Source organism: Mus caroli, chromosome 5 (assembly GCF_900094665.2).
Source record: "Mus caroli chromosome 5, CAROLI_EIJ_v1.1, whole genome shotgun sequence".
In the NCBI taxonomy this organism is placed as follows: domain Eukaryota; kingdom Metazoa; phylum Chordata; class Mammalia; order Rodentia; family Muridae; genus Mus; species Mus caroli.
In genome coordinates, this window is record NC_034574.1 from 29854671 (window position 1) to 29875381 (window position 20711).

General features: G+C 49.6%; 1 protein-coding gene across 2 annotated transcripts; it reads left to right on the plus strand.

The window, feature by feature from the left end:
* The first annotated feature begins 2271 nt into the window (after nucleotides 1-2271).
* Msantd1 (Myb/SANT DNA binding domain containing 1) lies at nucleotides 2272-10202 on the plus strand. Of its 2 annotated transcripts, XM_021163891.1 has the most exons (3): nucleotides 2272-4263; nucleotides 7757-8032; nucleotides 9687-10202. In XM_021163891.1, the coding sequence occupies exons 1-3, from the start codon at nucleotides 3944-3946 to the stop codon at nucleotides 9925-9927; spliced, it is 837 nt and encodes a 278-aa protein (XP_021019550.1). In that variant the 5' UTR covers nucleotides 2272-3943; the 3' UTR covers nucleotides 9928-10202. The 2 variants fall into 2 exon arrangements, with proteins under 2 accessions (XP_021019550.1, XP_021019552.1); XM_021163893.1 differs by lacking the exon at nucleotides 7757-8032.
* Nucleotides 10203-20711: the final 10509 nt, after the last annotated feature.

Sequence of the window (20711 nt, forward strand, 5' to 3'; positions counted from 1 at the left end):
TTCATCAACACTTGAGTTTTGCTCACTTCAGGAAAATGAAGTACCTCTGCCCTCCTGGTAGATAGCCAGACCTTTGACCTAACAGGCATGGGTGGTATTCCAGAAAGGATAAGGTAAGCCTCCCTGGGGTATTGGCAGCACATTATTCCTTCTAGCCACTAAAGCAGAACGCACGCCCTCACCATAGCAAGTCCAGCCCTCCTGCCTGGGGAATGTAGGAGCACATGACTTGAGGTACCCCTCAGCCTCATTGTGGTGTTTGTCTCCAGTTTTTCCAAAAAGCATTCTGAAGGAGCTTGAAGAAGGAGCCTGATTGTGTTGAATACAGGGATGGGTGGTCATGGTATGTGTGCCATTTGTGGCCATGTGTGTCTACATATTGAGTGGACAGGGTCCAAGTTTCCTGGAGCTGTATCCAGGCTTCCTAGGGTGTGAGCCTCACCTCCATACAAGGTGGCAAAGCTCAACCAAATCAAGAAGACCTACTTGGGTAGCCCAGGGAAGGCTCATGAGTAGAGGTGGACCCAGGTACTTGAGAATCACTGAGACCTTCCTGGAATCCACACACATCCTTAGCCCTAAAAGCCTGAGTCTCATCTTCCTCCAAGTTGTGGTCCTGAAAGAGATGCCTGCTTCACTTAAAGCTCGGGGTGGACATTTGGGACATAGCTGGGGTGGGAAGGGCTGGCCACAAAGGCAGAGTGTTAAAGGTTAAGAGTCTGGACTCCTTATTGACATGTGATAGCAATGTCTAACGTGCAAGCCAAACTACCTAGCTGCCCAGGCCTCTATCCCAGGCTAGGTTGCAAGGCCCCAGGAATTGCTGTGACAATCCAATTCTAAGGTAGGTCATAACCCCTCTCACTACCCACCACAGAGATAGCTGTGCCTTACTAACCACCCAGGGCAGTTCAAACGCCTTAGTGCTCCAAAGCTTCCTAGACCCATGTCCTACTACCTTAGTCAAGGCTGTACTTGGCCACTGTCACATGTACACACATTTCATATACTTCCAGGCCTTTGTCAAGTCTTCAACCCCTAAATGTCTCCCACCAGTACAGGCTCAGTCCTCTCAAAACTTACCTGGCATCCAACTAAAACTGGTCATTTTCTACTCTGGCTTCTATCCATATAGGCTGAGCTTGGCTGCTATCACCCTGGTCAGGCCTGGTTTCTTGCATCCTGAACAGGTTCCATAAATACAAGTTTCAGATTAGCCCCAGACTCGTTATGTAGAGGGGAAACCAAACCCAGGGAGCCTAAGTAGGTTTCACCAGCTCACAACAGAACCAGTCTTGACCCCATTCAGAGTGCCTGGCCTCTCTTAAGAGACACTTTCTAAAGCTGACCTGCCCCCTTTCCCTTCAGGTTCTACTGGGGACCTAGTCCTCAGCCTCCTACCTTCTCATCCTGTGACAACTGAGGGTCCTAGCAGGCCATGCAGCTGTGTCAAGGTATGGAACTCTACCCTGAATAGAAATAGGAAATGTCCCACCCTAGGTAGGGGCAGCTGAGGCTTGGACAAACAACTGTTCATTCTTGTCCTTGGAAGCCAGGCAAGGACTCTGCTCTAGGAGGTGCCTCCACAGAGGCCACTTTGTACCTGGGGCTGCTGATGCCCACATGCCTGAGAAGAGGAGGTGGGAGTCCATCTTACCCCCATCTAGGTGTCAACCAAAGTGTTATGTTGGTATGGAGTAGCTCCTGCCAGGTTGGCTCTGGTGCCTTCTATATCCTGGAACTTGGGCAAGCAGCTGTTATAGATCTTTCCTCTGCAGCCATCTAACTATAGGACCTTGAGTAATGGCAGTGATATCCATTAGCCAACAGATAGCCACTGGTCTGGCTTTGAACTCTCCAGACACTCTAAGGAAATTTGTAGAAAGAACTAAGAGATGGCAGATGGGGACCTAGGACCTCCCCATATCCCTTAGGCCAACATTTTGCTAAGTCATTTATAGTCATTTAGCCGGCTCTTGTTATTTTAGTACAGAGATGAGGACACTGAGGCTGGAATCCATTGCTAAGGTCACACAGACCTAGGTTTAAAAGCTAGCAGCTTCAAGCTAAGCATAGTGACAATACTCTTTTAATCCCAGTACTCAGGAGGCAGAGACAGGGCCAGCCTAGTATATACATACTGAGTTTTTAGGCCCCAGGTTGTCCTTGTGTTGTCTTTCCCTGTTAGCTGGAGATGCTGTCTGTGGAGGCAGTAGGGCAGGTTTCTAGTTGCCCTGCTCCTCAAGGATCAATCTTCTGAGCCTAAAGAACAGGGGGTCCTTCCCGGAGGAAGGAGGTAGTTTCTAGGCACTGAGCTCTGAGAACCAGACCCAGGTTCCATGCTTAGCACTAGGGGGCAGCAACGAACCAGCAGGCCAGTAGTATGCCTGGCATGCTCAGTTATCTATCTGACTTTGGCAGGAAGAGGAGTTTTTGCAGACCTTCTGGGTACTCTTTTAGGAGAAATGGAACAATCGTGGGTATCTGTCTGCTAGCTCAGCAGTAGGAAGTCCCAAAGTGACTCCCAAGGTTCAGAGAGGAAGCCTGACATTGACCTGAACCTATGAAGTGACAGCAAGACCTCCAGGGGCTACCCTCTGCCTTCTTTTCATTTCTAATTTTGGATTGGAACTCAGGTCACTGCCCCTACCCAGTAAGTTACTGACTATGCTCCTTACAGTGGACACAGGAAGCCCAGAGACATTGCTTTCTCCAGGCTAAGTTCTTCCTATCTTTGATCAGGCAGGGGGAAAGCCAACAATGACCACTGTTGTTCTGCTGACCAGAGAGTTTTAGCTAGTTGTTTGGGGACCAGGCATGACTACCAATAGAGTGTACTGGGCCCAGAGAGTCTAGGATCAGACTAGACTGTGTGTCCACAACAGCCAGCCTAGCATGAGGGTCTTAGGTCCATGTAGTCTCATTTGTGACTTGCCTTCCAGATGTTAGCTGTTGATGCCCTGTGGTAACTTTCCCCTCTGCAGATTCCACATTCTACATTCCTGCTCTGCTGCCGCCTCAGCCTGAGGTCCCTGCCTAGCCCTGTGGGCATATTAACCCCTCCTCTTGATGTTTTGCCTGTCCCCACCCCAACACTGCTGTGTCTCTTGAGGACTAGCCCTGCTCAGGACATCAAAGTTGCCCTCTGACTGCAGCCACTTTTCCCCTGAGGGGCCTCCTCAGCTCAGCTCAGTTTGCCCCTTCCATCAGGGCTGTGCTTATGCTTCTTCCCATGATGAAGGTCAACATCTGTGTCCTTCAGGCTGGCATGGCTAGGCAAGGTCTAGCTCTGACTTGCCTGGCTTCCCAGCACCCACACAACCTGACACCCAGGGGGTTGCATTAGTAGAACAAGAGTCAATGGGGAGGAGGCAGGGCCCTATGAGGACCGGCTTCAGTAAAGCTTGGCAGGCCTCTGAGAAGAGGGTGACCTCTCAGCAAGGACCTCACCACACGAACAGCCATCAAGGCAGTATCAGGGCCTCCACCTCCTTTGTAACCCTGCACCTTATGTCTCAGCATACTACTGCCCATCTTGGGCCTCCCTGGACTCTAACCTATATAAATCAGGTGGGGCTGAGGTAGGGACTACTGCCTAGATGCCCATGTAGGAGCCTGTCAGGCACAGCGAAAGCAAGTCTCTTGTGGGGCGTAGAGGGCCAGCAGGGTGGGAGGAGGGCTGGAAGCCACAGTGGGCTTGGGTACAGCCTCTCACTGCAATATTGATGGCCCGTCAGTGCGGCCCTGATTCCTGTGCTTTCAGTTAAAAGGTTTCTGTTGTTGTAGCTTATGCAGTTGCTCTGTTGCTATGGAAACATGACATCAAAATGACGTTTCCCGTTTAAAAGCTTTTAACTAAATTCCTGCCTGTCAGATGTAGGCCCCATTTTGAGCGTGGAGCTGCCTCGAGCAAGCGAGTGAACAAGCGCACTGCCTCTCGCCCATGGTGCGCTGGCCAGGCCTGAGGCCCTGCCTGAGTGCCATCCTTAACCCTGCAGGTGCCTCCAACATGGCAGCAGCCGAAGTGCCTGGCTACCTTGTGTCTCCTCAGACGGAGAAGCATCGGAGGGCCCGCAACTGGACAGATGCAGAGATGCGCGGCCTCATGCTGGTCTGGGAGGAGTTCTTCGATGAGCTCAAGCAGACCAAGCGCAATGCCAAGGTGTACGAGAAGATGGCCAGCAAGCTCTTTGAGATGACTGGGGAGCGCCGGCTAGGCGAGGAGATCAAGATCAAAATCACCAACATGACCTTCCAGTACAGGTGAGCACGTGGGACGGTCTCGGGAGGGTCCGGGCAAGGTCATTCCACTCTTTAGCACTCTGTGCTCTGAGGCAGGGCGGGTGTGTGTCGTCTGGGCTAGTTGGTCAGAACTCCACTTGGCAAGATTGCCTTCCAAAACCATTTGTGTAGTCTACCATTGGGAAGATGGGGAAACTGAGGCCCACAAGCAAAAGAACTGATCATTAACTCTCAAGTGGCAAGGCTGAGAGCATCCTCAGCTAGACTTTCTGGGACTAGGGCTGGAGCTGCACCATTGTGAGGATGGCTCTAAGGCTGACATTAGACCTGCCTCCTACCTGCCGTGACGCCCCAGCAGTAGACAAATAGATCAGATCTCATGACCCTGCTTCCTCAACTGGGACTACAGGGCACCAATTAGGCTTGGTTCTGCCTGTCCCACCTACCACAAGTACCCAAGTTGGGCAGGGTATGGGGTTCCTGTTTCATGTATGGAAACTGAAGCTAGAGTGAAAAGGAGGTTTGACTCCCAGGCCTGGCTCACCCCGATACCCTGAGACTACGAGAACTAGGTCAGCCCAGCCCAGGGCGAGCCTCAGGATTGGTAAGATGGGATTTTAGGGGGCTCCCCAGACAGCACACAATTCTAGGTTGGGGACTCCCCATCTGTGTATCTGACCTTGCTGCCTCTTAGTTTGACTGTCCTCGCTTGCAGCCAAAGGAGAGCCTGGGGGAACTGATGCACAGTTCACAGCCTGGAGCATCCCTGGCATTCAGGATGAAGTAGCTGTGGTGGGTCTGACCTCTCTGTAGAGTGGAGTGCAGGGCAGGGATCATGGATGGGCTAGAGATTGTGGACTTTGGAGGCATGAGAAAGTAGAGAGGGTAAGATGAAGGTCAAAACATAAAGTGAAGGTTGTGTGCATGAGGCCCTTATGAGGGGAATGTCACAGGAGAAGTTGGAGCGTGTCGAGGTCAGACAGTAAAGAGTACTTCCCCAAAAGGCAGACTAGACAGTCTGGGCCTGGGGCTGCCTAAGATCGCATTCAGATCCCATGATAGGAGGTGCTATCCGGGGCTCACAGATGTACTAGTAGTTCATCTGGTGAGTTGGGAATATGGGGAGGCTGGTTCAGACCTTGCCTTGCAGGCATATCTGTAAGGTCCCCAGCCAGAATCCATGGAAGAAAGGAGCTCTCTCTCATGCCCTCATCAGTAAAGAGATGCCCCCAGAAAGGGAGGGGAACCCCTGCCTGGCCCATGAATCCTGTGCCCCTGGGAGATATGGCCTGACAAGACCTTGGACAGACTGTGAGACCCTAAAACTCCATCTCTGACTACTGATTTGACTTATGAGGGCCATGGAAGAAGAGAGAGGGCCTCAAGCCTGTCTTATCCATGGCTCATTTCTGACCCCCAGTGCTGGTCCACAGTTGAACCTGAAAGCAGAAACCTGCAGCTCTAGCAGTTGCTTAGGCTTGCTGGCATCAGAGTCATTTATTATAACTGGTGTTGCATGGAAGCCTCTGTTTGATGAGGAGAGAGTTGAGACCAAGTCTGTTGCCTGCAGGAACAGACATGAACACATGAAGATAGCACCCATGGCAAAGGCTTGCCTGGCTTACTCACGCCCCATCATCCTGTTCCAGTGCTGGGGGAAGAAGGGATTTCTGGGGGAGATGAGGCACCGCTGGTTGTTTTCCTTAGCTTCCCTTTGACTAACTGTATTATTCATTATTTATCTTGAAAGCCTCCCTCAGAGTCCTAGGGGAGGGATTCTGTCTCCATTCCTAGAGGTGGTTGTGAGCCAGGAGATGAGAGTACATGGAAAGATCAGCCACTGCAGTCTAGGGGTAGGAGTCATGGCACTTCACAATTTACAAAGCACATGCAGACCATGGCTCCTCATAGCTGATCAGTTCTTTATCTGCCCATTCCTGACTTCACAGCAGTCTTTTCTTTTCTATAAGAGCTATTTATATATTAAGGTTCTGACTTAAAGGAAATATGACCAGGTAGCTAGGTCCCGTGGACCATGATTTGTTGGAATACAACATGAGGCCCCCACACTGGAGACAGACAGTCCTCATTTCTCCAAGGAGTTGGCCGGCTTAAGTGAAGCAGAGAAGGCAGGGGCAGGGGTTCTCTGGAGAGGAGGAGCCAGTGTAGAAGGCTGACATGGCACTAATGGTGGTAAACTTCACTTTCCCTGTGTCCCCAGGTAGCTTGATGGTTCCTGCTATTCATTCAGAGCAGTCTGCTCTGTTCTCTGTGACCTGCCTCTGCTTTCTGATGCAGTCATGCTATGTGGTGGAGCCCTCTAGGCCCTTGATGCTACTCCCCAAGGCCAGCCTCTGCTTTGGTGAACCACAGTCTGTCCTGGGCAGCAGCCCCTTATTATTGGCTATACCTGTGTTGGGGGCTCATTCAGCCAGCTCTCCATCTTCAGACACCAGTGAGACTACAGCCAGCCCTTGCAAATAACCCTAGAGGGCCCAAGGTGGCCCTGAGGGCCAAAGTGCTCCTATGTTGCCTCTTTCTCTGTAGACTAAAACTGTTCCAACCAGCCTGTATCCAGTCTCCCCAGCCTCCCTTCCCAGGGGATGGCCAAGGACAGGGATGTGAGATGCTCTCAGTGAGACAGAACCTATCTGTTGGAGAAGGCAGGGCATGGGGTCTTGAGGGCACCAGTCACACTGATCAGGCCTTTGGCTTTGGCACTAGTAGAAGGTAGGTGTGAGGCAGTGTGAGATGGCACTGGCCAGCCAGCCCCACAGTCTCTGGGCAGGCTGTGCATTTGAGAGCTGGGTCAGGCTTAGCTCAGGGCTTGCATGGTAGCAGCATTACATTGATGCGGCCTAACGCATCTTTCTGGCAGGTTCGGGGAGAACAGTGTGGGAGCCCGGACCCCTGCTTACCAGACATTATTTTATTAACTCTTCCCTTTGGCTTTGTGAAGAAGGACTTACTTTCTCATCCCCATTTTATTAATATAAAACGTGAAGGCTCAGAGAGGTTAATGAACCTGTCCAAGATCATAGTGTGTATGTGCAAGATACAGGCTCAGAACTGTGAGTATTGTTTTCCTGTGGCCCTGCTGTTCCCTCTCCTGGAAGCACCTTTGTAGACTACAACTGCTCCTGTGTCAGTATCTCACACAGTCTCATCGCTAAAGGTTAACTTACATAAAAAGCACTCGGTTCATTGCAGTGAGTTTAGAACCCACAGAAGAACAGAGATTGCAGGAACCAGCCCCAAGCTCCCAGCACCTATGGGTACCCTTGTTCATGCTGTGCAGGTCCCAAAGCCTCTACCTTCTGTCCAGTGTTACAGGGGCCCTAGAACCTGGCTGATTTTGCTGAGGAAGACCATGCTGGCTGAGAGTGGCTCCTGCCTGTGTTAGCATGGCTCCCTCTAGGGACCTAGACCTCTTGAGCACCACTTTGCCCAAGAGTCAGGCAGGACAGGCTTCACCTGCTGTTTCTCACCTTGGCTCTTGTGTCTCTCGTTTCAGGAAATTAAAATGCATGACAGATAGCGAGTCCATCCCGCCGGACTGGCCCTATTACCTAGCCATTGATAGGATTCTGGCCAAGGTCCCTGAGTCCTGTGAGGGCAAACTGCCGGATGGCCAGCAGCCGGGGCCCTCTACGTCCCAGACCGAGGCGTCCCTGTCGCCGTCTGCTAAGTCCACCCCTCTGTACTTACCGTATACCCAGTGCTCCTATGAAGGCCGCTTCGAGGACGATCGCTCCGACAGCTCCTCCAGCTTACTGTCCCTTAAGTTCAGGTAGTGTGTGTTCGCTCTCCCTCTCCTGACCCAGCACTGCCTTGGCATCTTTGTCCCCTGTCCTGTTCCCAAATGGGACCAAAGCTCCAGTGCTCAGAGCAAGGGGCTGGCAGTGGCACAGTGACACACTCTGGTATCCTCTGCCCTGACCAGCTACGAAGGCTGTAGCTGTGGAATGGTTCAGGGCCAGGTCAGCCTCAGAGCAGTGAGAGCTCTGCTGCAAATGGATAGGTCGGGCTTGTCCAAGGCTCCATCACCTCTTACCTGCATGGAAAGTTCTTTGACCTCTCTGACCCCTGACTCCTACCATAAAATGGGGATAAATCAGTATTCCTCAAGGAGAAAAGGTGCAGGGCCAGGCCCCAAGCATGCCTTCCCTGACTGCCAAATCCCAACCTGGGCCCTCTCTTGGGTTCCCATCTCAGCAACAGGTCCTCACAACATGGAAATGTAGGTCTGTACCTCCTGAGCAATGCGTGGGCCTGCATTATCTGTCTTCTCTGTCAACACACACCTGTGCCTGCAGGATACTCACAGAGCCTCTGAGTTGGGGGACAAGTAGGAGACACCCTGTAGCTTTGGACCATGGCGTCTAGAGCAGGCACTAATAAGAGATATTTGGGAAGGGTTTCCAAGATAAAAGAGGAGTCAGGCAGTTGAAGAAACTAGTAAATATAGCTTTGAGTTATGGGCTTTCAAGCCTATTTGACAACAGCTAACTAAGGTAGGAAAGGTGTCTCCATGGAGGTCTCATAACTCAGTGCCCCTAGGGCTGGGAACATCTGCTTAATTCACCCAATAAGTCCTTCTTTAGAGGGAATCTCTCTCTGAAGGGCCCAGACAGAATCTGTCTGTACTAAAGCCAGACCAAACTCACAGAGAAGCCTGAGATTTATGGCCAATTGTTCCCTCGGCTTACCAAGCCCAGTTCCCAGGCACAGCCGCCTGTGGCTCTGTCCCTGAGACTAGCTGATCACTTTGCTCAAAACACAGAGCACAGGGAGATACTGGCAGTTCCCCAAATAGGCGCTAGAGTCTGGTAGGCTTTAGCAGCTTCCTGCTGTCCAGCAGGGGCTTTTAGATGAGCAGAGAGCACCCATGGGGCAACTCTTGGGGAGGAGCCCAGATGGCCTGTCTGACCACACACACACACACACACACACACACACACACACACTGCCAAAGGCATACTTGGAGACAGAGGGCTCACGGTAGACCTTCATTCTGAACCCATTTCTTCATGTCATAGGCCAATGGGAACTACAGACTTCACTTCCCTTAAGAGCACCAAGTACCACACAGTGCCCAGCTTCTTTCTCTCTGCTGCTCCCGGGAGTAGACTCTTCACCTGTGAGCACCCTCCACCAGCTCAGTGACCTTGGGGTGCTATCAGATCATGGAGCTATATAGTCCATGCTGTGGGATGTAGATGGGTTTGGTACTACCTGCTCCTCCCACAAGCCAGCACTAGCTTTCACCAGCTGTTCTCTTTGCTGTGAGTTCTGACCCCTCCTCACCTCTTTGTGAGTGGAGACCTGAGACCTAGATATGGCTCCTGGGGCCTCAGTGTTCCTGTTTATCCAGTGGGGTGTTTGGGAAGGTATGGTGGATCCCATGTTCCAGTCCCTGTGACTAACTTGTCTCTCCCCAACAGGTCAGAGGAACGCCCCGTGAAGAAACGCAAGATGCGGAGCTGTCACCTACAGAAAAAGAAGCTGCGACTGCTGGAGGCCATGCTGGAAGAGCAGCGCCGGCTGAGCCGTGCCATGGAGGAGACATGCCGAGAGGTGCGCCGTGTGCTGGACCAGCAGAACATCCTGCAGGTCCAGAGCCTGCAGCTTCAGGAGCGAATGATGAGCCTACTGGAGAAGATCATTGCCAAGTCCAACGTCTAGGCCATGGAGAGAATGCCAGGTGCCACACAGTCCTATCCTGAGGCCCACCCAGGCTCAGAGTTCTGCTCATTCAGGCCGGGTTCCAACCTGGCCTCTGTGCTTCTCTGAAGGGCTTTCTAGGACTCCAGTGGCATTGGGAGACTTTGGGACCCCCATCTCCAGCATTAATCCAGGGACTCCAGGATGACAGGTAGTGAGGAGGTCCCAGAAGCCACTCTCCAGTATAGTCTCTATCTGATACTTGAAACAGCTTTTGATATTAAACATAACTTTCCATTATTGCCTGGAAGCCAGCTTTCCTCTCTCTGGTGTGAAGGGGAAGGGGAATTGCTGGCTTGGATGATTCTCTTCAGTAGACAAAAGCAAATGCTATAGGTCAGAGGCAAGTTGTGTGTGTATGTGTGTGCAGGGGGATGTCTTTCCTCCACAGGATCTGTAGCAGCTTCCCGAACTACCCAGTTAACACAGTGCTAACTCTACCCATTTACCCCTTAGTAAGTTTGGAGCGTCACACTAGCACAGGATCCAGCCGACTCATGCTGCTTGTTCTCTGCTGGCCTGCTGATAACAGTGGTGTGCTAAGTGAGGCATAGGTCCTCCTGGCTTTATGAAGCTTTAGTTCAGTCATCAGAGAAATGGTAGCCAGTGAGAGTAAGTGTTCAAGGGAAAGGCTGGGCCTGTGACAGAAGGAACCAGATTCAGGTGGAGATAGGAAGAGCAGCATCCCAAGTGGGAGCAGCCATTGCAAACAACACCCAGAACACCTGATGCCAGCAGCCAGCAGCCAGATCACCCAGAGCCATGCACTTCTGGAAGGAGCTTGTGTTTTCTCTAAGCTTGTTGGGAATAGGCAGAAGACTGAGCACACTGATCCAGCCTGCCACTGTCATTCTGCCATATGGAAGTCTGTCCCCAAAACCCCCTCACTGAATATCCATAGTTCATTGGCTAGGCCTTGGCTCTTTGACTGAGGCCACAGAAGAGACTGGAACCAGGCCAGTGTTAGCCCCAGAAGACCAGATTCAGTAGAGCTGGGTTAGATGTTTACATGTGGCCGTCTGCCCTGAGACTTAGAATATACTTCCGAGGTCAAGGGTGATAGTGAAGCTTTACCAAGCAGCTGCCAACCATCCTGATGTGAGGGTGCCAACTCTGTTGACTCTCCAATAACGGTCAGCCAGACATAAGAGGAAGGCTGTGAGTCTGTGTCATCCAGATGGTGTGGAGCCCTGCCCCAGGCTGCCTATAGGGAGGTTGCATGGTTTGTGCAGCTGAAACAGAGAAGCAGGCATGGCCTGCCTTGCTCGGGTCCTCTGAGCTCTCGGGTCCTCTGCACCCACATAGGGCTTCTGAGTCCATGTCCTGTGGACTCTGCATTTTGCTGGCAACCAACCACAGGCAGTGGGAAACATTCCTTTAGTGGTACCGATGAAGCATCTGTCGATATCTGTGGTGTACATTATACAAAGTGCCAGCTGTCCATGTGATGTCCCTGTGTCCTTAACCTGGCAGAGATCAAATAGTTGGCTTTGGGGCACCAGTACAAGTGACCACAGCCCTCTCTGAAAAATGGTTGGATGGCTCCAGGAAGATGGGAATCGGGCAGGTAATACTTGAAAGCCAAGGCAAGGAGCCTGCCCTCCTCCTGCCTGCTGGAGTTCATCTGCAACCATAGGTGCTTGGGGACCCCGCCATGGACAGTGATCTGCTGACACACACCTGCCTGTCCTCATTTGCGGGCCACCAAGGCTGGGCTGCCTCAAGAGAGGATTTCCAGCCTTCCAGAAGGAACAGTAGTGGTGTCTGAGAGGCCACCGAAGGTAAGCCCCGGCCACCTGTGTCTCGAAGCTCCACAGGAGGGGACAGAATGAGGTTCAGGATAGAGCCAATGTCTTCATGTTTAGACCCCCGTGTTCCAGAATCAAGGCAGAGGCACACTGCGTTTTAGTCCTTAGGTGTCAGCATCTTTGTGCTGTGTGTTTGGAAGCAGCCAATGTCTGAGCAGTCTGGGCCTGCTCATTTGCCCCCTCAGCGCTCCGTGGGACTCAGCTGTTAACCACCTGGTATGTCCCTGAGGACTTCCTAGTTTCTTCTTTAGCTACTGGGTCATTTGAGGAGTAAAATAACTCTTGTTAGTAAACACAAAATATCTAACCAGGTTCAACCAAGCATGAACACAGAAAACAAAACGCATCAAGCTCTTTCATCATTCCTACCCGATCCTCTGACATCTAGAACCAGATACCAGTCAGCAAACAAAGGAAGATAGGGGACAGAATGAAGACATGACAGTTACCTTTATTTTCAGACAGCACTTTTGATGAGCCAGAAGACCAAACACAAAAATTCAAGTGCTTCGACCTAAAAGTATTAAAATTTCTCAATGAGAAATGAGTCTGTTCAACTGAGACCAGAGTAGTAGACTGCCCAGAGTGGATTCACCCAGAAAGACAGAGGCCATTGAGAAGATATGCAGTGTCACTGAAAGATGCAAGACAGTATGCAGGCTTGGGTTGCTGAGTGCACCAGAAAGCCTGCAGAGAAAGCCTACTCATTGTATTCATGTGATCCCAGTATGTTTCTGAAGGAACTGTAGAGTTTGTTGTGAAACGACAAAAATTACATTTAAATTCATATGAAGCAAAGAATGAGGCCGAAGGTGGGAAGACTTGCTCAGTTGTTTGCGAACCTGGGACACACAGCTGGAGTCTGTGGTGGTGCTGATGAGAAATGTCACCCACAGTCTCACACAATCGAATGCTCAGTCTCCAGGTGGTGGTGCTGTTTTCAAGGCTTAGGGGTGTAAACTTGCTGGAGAAGGTATGTCACTGAAGGCAGATTTTGAGAATATAAAACTTATGTGACTCCTAGTGAGCTCTGTCTGCTTCCTGCTTGTGGTTTGAGATGAGAGCTCCCAGGTGTCCCTGCCACCATGCCTGCCTGCTGCCATGCTTCTGTGCTGTGATGGTGATAGTCTTTTATCCCTCTAGAGCCATAAGCCAAAATAAACCGTTCTTTCTATAAGTTGGCTCAATCTTATAATGGCAACAGGGGAGTCCGAGGGACCCAGAAACTAGGAAAAGCCTCAGAGACAGGAACTCACTCACTAGCTAAGGGATCGTAACAGCCTCAAGGCTCTATCTGAGGAGATGTTCCTTTCTAAGCAGGAGCTCCACAACTCACACAGCGCCACAGCGGAGCAGCTCAGCGTATCACTGGAGCATGGTAGTTTTGACCGTCATCTCAGGGATCCTGGCGATGCAGAAAAGTGATCAAGGATCCAGGCAGCAGCGCCAATACCTATAGAACACCTTACTAAAAAATTCAACTTTAGACAGGAAAATGTTATTTATTTCAGAACGATAAACCTATTACATGTTGCTATCAAGACAAATTGTATGAAAAATGTATTTTCTAAAACAAGGTTTCAGCAAGAAAAGTGGCATCGCTTTATATTTGTACAAATCTCTGGCTCAGGGACCAGCTAGGGCTCCTCAGGCGTCTGTGTGCTCTGCTGCTGGGAGCGTTTCTGGTTAAGTGCAGGATTCTGTCTAGAAGTCCAACCTCACAGGAATAGTTACCTGGAAAGAAAAGAACAAATCAATGTGACTATTCCAACTCTGTCCCATCTCAAACTTGAGGAGTTAGGGAGATAGAATTTTTGTTTTTCTGGGGTGGAGATTGAACCCAGGGTCTCCTACATACTAGGCAAATGCTCATACATTAAGCCACTTTCCCCTAAAGCCCCAAACTTTCCTTGTGACTCATCTTAGGCCTCGATGGCTCTTTATCCTTCTATGTGTTTGGGTCCCAAGTAGGCATTTGGAGACATTTTTGGAAAATATTGTACCCATAGTGATACAACTGTTCCTAGTATTACAACATGTCATCGATCGGATGCCAGATAGCTAGTCACCTTTGCCCACTCACTGACAGTCTCAGCAGGAAGACCTTAGGTGGGGAGTTTGAAAGCTCATCATGGTGGGAACAAGTATTTCCAAAGTCTGACTCTTGCAGGAGTGTGTGGATTTTACTACCAATAACCAATGCTGCCACTGCTTCTCTTAAGGAACAGGCCTGCTTCATGTCTCAGGAATATACCTACCAGTGCCCTGGCCTGCCGGTTTTCTTTCAAGGAATCTTTGTAAGCTGTATTTTAAAAGAGCACACACAGCTGCACACAGGCCTTTACTTGGTCAGCCCAACACGGACATGACAAAAGCCCTACATTGCGCTGCCATTTCATCATCTCAAGGCCAAGACTTAGTCAGTCTGTCAGTCATCCCAGTGCCTCGCCACAGATGCTGAGGCAGAACGGGTGGCTCGCCCTGTAATCCCAGGACTCAGAAGGAAAGAGGAAGAAAGGGAACATGCATATAACACATGAAAGGAAGAAGAGAAAGGCTCTGAATAAAATATTAATAAATGCCAGACACCATAACCAAGCATGGCTTCCTTAAGAAAGTCACTGCAACTGTGTTTAGAAGTACTAGAAGAGGAGATTCTGTGATTATCTCTAGTCTCTCATGACTGTAAAACACAAAGCCTGAAGGAACTTTTTAAAAGATTTATATTATGTATATGTATACACTGTCACCCTCTTCAGACATAGCAGAAGAGGGCATCTGATGCCATTACAGATGGTTGTGAGCCACCATGTGGTTGCTGGGAATTGAATTTAGGACCTCTGGAAGAGCAATCAGTGTTCTTAACCACTGAGCCATCTCTTCAGCTGTAAAATCACATTTATAATAGCATCAAAAAATTACAGAGTTGTGCTGCTCATGGTGGCACAGGTCTTTGATTCCCTACACTGAGGAAGCAGAGGCAAGCAAGGCTCTGAGTTTGAGGCTACCATGGTCTACATAGTAAGTTCCAAGTTAGCCATGGCTACATAATGACACCTTTCCTAAAAGAAGGAGAAAAGAAGGCGAGAGAAAGAAAAGGGGGAGAAGGAAGGGGAAGAGGAGGAGGGAGAGAGGAGGAGGAAGAAGAGGAGAAAGGAGGAAGAAAGAGAGGAGGAGGAAGAAGAGAAAGGAGAATGAGGAAAAAGAGAAGAGGAAGAAGAAGACGATAACAACTTTCAAGTTCCTTGAATAAATGAGCCAATGAAGGATCACTGTGGAACACACGAAAGAAGTCGAGCACAGACAGGCACAGGCTGTCCTTGGGAGGATGAGAAAGGGAATCCAGATGCAATTCCAGTAGAGCCCAGCTTGTGGAGAAGGTGGAATCAAGACCAGAGGTCTCACTGAGATGGAAGCTTTGGTAGTGCCTCCCACTAGGGGTAGTTGCCAAGGCTCTGTCATAGCCTGCAGGGAGCAGTCGGAGGAGGAGGCCCAGCTCGAAGCCCTGTTGATATTGCACAGGTTTGGCAGAAGTGATCCTGATAGTGATGAGCAGTGGCTCAGGTATAGAGGGCAAGATATGAAGCTGCACTGAAATCATGACCTAACAGGAAGTTACTGGAGAGCAAGACTTAAATGTTAGGAGTAGAGACATTCATTCTAGAAGGTGTTTTGGAAAGAGGTAGAACCTTGGGCTCTCAGAGACTTATGAGCAGGGTGACTTGGAAAGTAATTTGGTTATTAAAGTAAAAAAGATCAATTATGACAGAGCTTTAAGCATCCAGGTGACATGGGTTGGACAAAGGGTGCTATGTAAGATAGACTTCTTTGAGATAAGACAAGAACTGAAGCTTGAAGAACTTGGTGGGAGGAGCCTGGGTAGCTCTACTCTAGTGGTACCCATCCTGGCCCGGCTTCTTCCAGGGACCTCCACGTGCCCATCTGAGCAGACACTGGGCGTGAGTGTTCCTGGTGGGTTCTTGTTCTATGGTAGTTGAGGAATGCTCCACAATCTCTACTTTGTGTTCTAGGACAAGCAGGGTCAAAGGGGAGGCTATGAGGCACATAGAGACAGGGGGTCAGAGGGTTCTTGGTTGTGGGCATACAGATGCCCCAGGAGCTCCCATGTGCCCCCCCCCACTGGCACCCATCCCTGGTACCTTACTGTGAAGTCATGGATCCATCAGAAGTTCCACACAACAGGACATGCCTGGTGCCCAGTTGTCCCTGGAAATGGCCACCTAGGGTTGCTCCAATACTGCAATGGCTTGGTTCTTCTTGTACTTCACCTCCTAATCTTGTCCCACACAGGCTCAAGGTCCAGTGCCCATAATGGCAGCTGCTACACACACTCTCCCAGTGGGTGCTTGCTTACCTGTGACCCTGCCGTGGACTCACTTCCCCTGGTAGTAACTGGAATTGACCCAGGAGACCCTTCCTGAAGGGCTTCAGATGTGCTAGGTCCTGTCCTGGTACCAGGCTCAGAGGTGGGGACTGTGTCCTGCCCTCACAGAGACCAGAATGGCCCCATGGTTTATTTATCTAACTCCATAGAGTTTGTGTCTAGGTCTGCTCAGGTTCTCCTTGTCATCCGGAGACCGTGCCCACAGCACTTTCTGACACTGTCAATATTCATTCTTTCTTACTTTATTTTGGGCAGCAATATTCCTAACTAAATCCAGTCACATGTCCCTCAGAGTTTACGGTGACAGGCAAGATATCTGAGAAAGTTGCTGCAAAATATATGAAACAGCCTTTTTAAAAATGGACAGGCAGGTACTTTTTTTTTCTGTCATTTTTCTGGGGTGTGTGTGTGTGTGTGCGCGCGCGCTCGCGCGTTGGTGGCCTTGGCATGAGCACATGGAGGTCAGAGGACAACTTGCAAAAATCAGTTATCTCCCTCTACCATGTGGGTTCTAGGAATTGAACTCAGGTTACCCAGCATGGCCAACTGCCTTTAATCTGCAGAGCCATTTTGCCAGACCCTATTTCCAAATGTCCTCTCATTTCTTCACCAGAAAGAGTGAGGTGGAGGTGCCTGGCTCCCGGCTTTATAGCACTCCGAGGGAGCTTTAAGGATGAAAGCCCGAGGGTACCATGGTACTGGTACAGAACTTAGCTTTTTTATGCAAATGAGAAATGAATCCAAACCAGATCAGTATTGTTCTCATATCTGCCACCAAACAGTTTTAACAGGAAGTAAAAATTGAAAAAATAGCTGTCTCAACTAAACTAAGCACAGAGTTGGCTCAAAGTACAATAACAATTGAATAGGGAGCCCTGTGGGGAGGCTCCACCTACCGCAGAGCTGTCTTGGGGGAAGGGTGATGGGCAGTCATCAGTGCCCAAGCAGATACCTACACACAGAATGATAGAAGAACAGAAATAGCCACGTACCAATCAGTAAAGTTCACTATGGGAGATGGCTTTGTGCTGAACGGTCATTCTGCCAATGAGGCTGATGGGTAAGGCTTCTTCTCCACAGGAGAGCCGTGCTCTGCCTCTGCCTGTGACTGAGAACACAGGCTTGGTCAGAACCTGGAGCCTGTCCTGCCTCAAGGCACAGCTAACATAGAGAGAGCATCACTGGCCATGTAGCATCCAGGGCATGGGGCCTTGGGAGCCAGCGGAACACGGCATCTGACCTGAGCCTTAGAGATGTGAGAACTGGGATGCTCATCCATCAAGGCAGCATCATGGCTGTGAGGACAGCAGAAGGGAGCCATGGCCTGGCATCAGAGAGAGGGAAGGCATGAGGAGCCTCTTGAGAGAGGGACTTAGGTTCCCAGACCCAACACTGCAGAGCAGGAGGGAGGGCAATGGCCAGCAGAGGACAGGGAGGCATGCAGGGTCTTCAGCAGAGACCACACATGTCTGCACATGGCAAACCTTCAAAGGGCTTCAAGTTGTAAGTTCTCCAGGCATGGCTGGAAGGGAGGCCAGTAAATCAACCAGAACTGGCTACATTCCATGGAGACTCACTACATTAAAAACAACAACATCCCCACCACTACCACAACAAAACAAACAAAAATAAAAGTGTCCATTAAAGGCAAGGCCTATCTGAGAAAGAGCTTCTGTAAGTTTCTAGAACCTTCCCCATAATATCATGTTTATTCCCAGAGGGTTGGATTGTGATATATCAAGGCCCCCCCACCCCACCCCCATTCAATCCTGTCCTCAGTGCTGGGAGAAGGCTGGTGTCAACCTCTCATTACAGCCCACCTACTCAGGGAGCCAGGCTGCCTCCTCAGAGGCCTGGGTTCCCCACAGCCTATTGATACTGGAAATTTAGATTCCAACTGTGTGCTGGCCCCCTCCTCCCCTTCCTGTTTCCTTATTCAAAGAACTTTCAAGAGACTTTCCAAGTTCTGCTCAGGAACAGGGCAGCTTCCTGGGGCACCAGCTGGCATCTCGTGCAATTATCATTAAATTACAGAGACAATTTTAATTTCACAATAATTAGAAATATCAACTGCAGCTCCAGCCTTCGAAACTAATGGAATTTTAATGGGCAGCTGCTTAGGTTACAGCCAAAAATAGTAGCGCTCAGCCGGGCAGAGCAGCTGGAGCCAGGGCCCTGGACAGGAGGCAAGGAAAGAAGAGCTGAGTACCTGGGAAGAACCTGGGGTTGGCTATGGGGGCGGGTAGCCTGGTTAAACCCTAAAGGGAGGAAAAGGAGCCTCCGGAAATGGACCTGCATTTAGGACTTTACAACCAAGTGTATGTCCCTAAGATACAACTTAGAGCCAGGCTTCAATGTTTGAATCAACGTCTCTGGCCCCAGATGCTGCTCTCTGGACAGGCCACTCCACAGCCATGCCTTAGGGCCTGGACTGCCCTGGGCCCCAGGAATCACAGTGCAGGGGGTAGGGTGGATCCAGAGCGTGGATCCTGAGACGCCATCCTGACCCGACGTGGAAGTAAACAGTCTCTTGTTGGGCAGAAGAGACTTTTGATACAATCAGAATTACCTCATTTGTTTTTCTTTCATGGAGAAAGCTTCCTGTGTTCTTCAAAATCTTCACTGAGGCCATGGAACTATTTTCCCACATCTGATCCCAGAAACTGTAATTGTGTTCAGGTCTCGGATCCACCTTACATTCACTGCCGTGTGTTGGCATTGAGCTATTTTCTGTAGCACTATCCTGTTCTAGAGCTATTTGTTTAAGACTGTTTCCTTCCTCTATTGGCTTTGTCAAGAATGTTTTTTGGAACAAAGGCGAGTGTGTTTCTAGGCTGCAGTGAGGGCATTCTCCCCACTGCACGTGCAACGGACCTTGTCAATCCAGCTTCCTGGAGACTTGAGGTTGGGTGGCAAAAACATTCAATCTTTCTCTCCTGAAAATCAGGGCTTGCTATTTTGTATCTTTTGTATGTTTATATAGCTTTTAAATCACCTTGTCAATTTCTGCCTTCAGAAAGTTTGACTGAGTTGTCTTTGACTCCAGAGACTTTGGTGAGAAGACTCTTTTGTCCTCTCCCTCCCTCCCTCCCTCCCTCCCTTCTTCCAGTCTCTCTGTCCCTCTCCCCCTAACCCCACTCGTTTGACAGACCCTTGCTCTGTACTCCAGGCTGAGCTCACTCATCAGTGCGCTCCTGAGTGCTGTGTTTCCACAGGTTGCATAAACTGTTTGTACTCTTCCACTCTCATCACCCAGACTCTGGGATCTCTGTGCTCCTCCTCCCACCCCCTTCCTTCCGTCCTCTTCCTCTGCTTCTCATCCTTCGTTCCTTCCCTGCGTCCTCCTCTCCTTCCCCCTTTTCCTTCTTCATTTTTTTTTACACAGTAGCCTAGGCTGGCCTAGAGCTTTTAGTGATCCTCCTACTCCTACCTCAGCATCTGATTGCTGGAATTATATGTATCAATTACTACACTGATTTTAATTTTAATTTTATTTTATTTTATTTTATTTTATTTTATTTTATTTCGAGACAGGATTTCTCAGTATAGCCCTGGCTGTCCTGGAATCACTTTGTAGACCAGACTGGCCTCGAACTCAGAAATCCGCCTACCTCTGCCTCCCAAGTGCTGGGATTAAAGGCGTGTGCCACCACCGCCCAGCTGATTTTTAAAATTTATGCAATTCATTGCAAACCATCTTTTCTCATATAAACCATTAAGTTCCTTTAAAATTTTTGTGTGTATGAGCATCTGACCTGAAAGTATGGCTATCACATGCATGCAGTACTTGTAGAGACCAGAAGAGGGCATAGGATTCCCCAGGACTGGAGTTAGAGACAGTTGTGAACCACAGTATGGATGATGGACACCAAGCCCAGATCCTCAACCAGTGCTCTTAACCACTGACCCATCTCTCCAGGCCCACATAAACAAAAAATTTAAATTATAGCATTACCTGTATAAGGACTTTAGTTGTATGTCTTTAATAAAGTATGTCTTTTACTTAAGATATATTTCTAATTTCTCTGTGATTTCTCCTTTGTCCTATGTGTGCTACTTTTCTTTTTTGCTTTTGGGATGTGATTATGGATTTCTAATGATTTCTGTCCTTTTAAAGTCAGTACAACTGATGTTATGATCTGGTCTCTGTCCTCACTTGGCAAATGACTTGTGTGCACTTGGAAGTAACACAGGGGCTGGAGAGATGGCTCAGTGGGTAAGAGCACCGACTGCTCTTCCAGAGGTCCTGAGTTCAAATCCCAGCAACCACATGGTGGCTCACAACCATTTGTAATGGGATCTCATGTCCTCTTCTGGTGTGTCTGAAGAGAGCAATGGTGTACTCATATACATAAAATAAATAAATAATTCTTTAAAAAGGAGAGAGAGAGAGAGAGAGAGAAGGAAGGAAAGAAAGACAGAAAGACAGACAGACACATTCTAACTGTGTGTGGTGATTCACACTGTAACCCAAACACTTGGAAGGCACTTACCTGGCATGGCTTAAACCAACTCATGCTGTTATCAAGGCC

Excerpts from the sequence above, each read along its gene's own strand:
- Msantd1 (XM_021163891.1), top strand. The coding sequence starts at position 3,944 with ATGGTGCGCTGGCCAGGCCTGAGGCCCTGCCTGAGTGCCATCCTTAAC. Across the intron at positions 4,264-7,756 it reads AACATGACCTTCCAGTACAG|GAAATTAAAATGCATGACAG; the intron begins GTGAGCACGTGG and ends CTCTCGTTTCAG. Across the intron at positions 8,033-9,686 it reads TTACTGTCCCTTAAGTTCAG|GTCAGAGGAACGCCCCGTGA; the intron begins GTAGTGTGTGTT and ends TCTCCCCAACAG.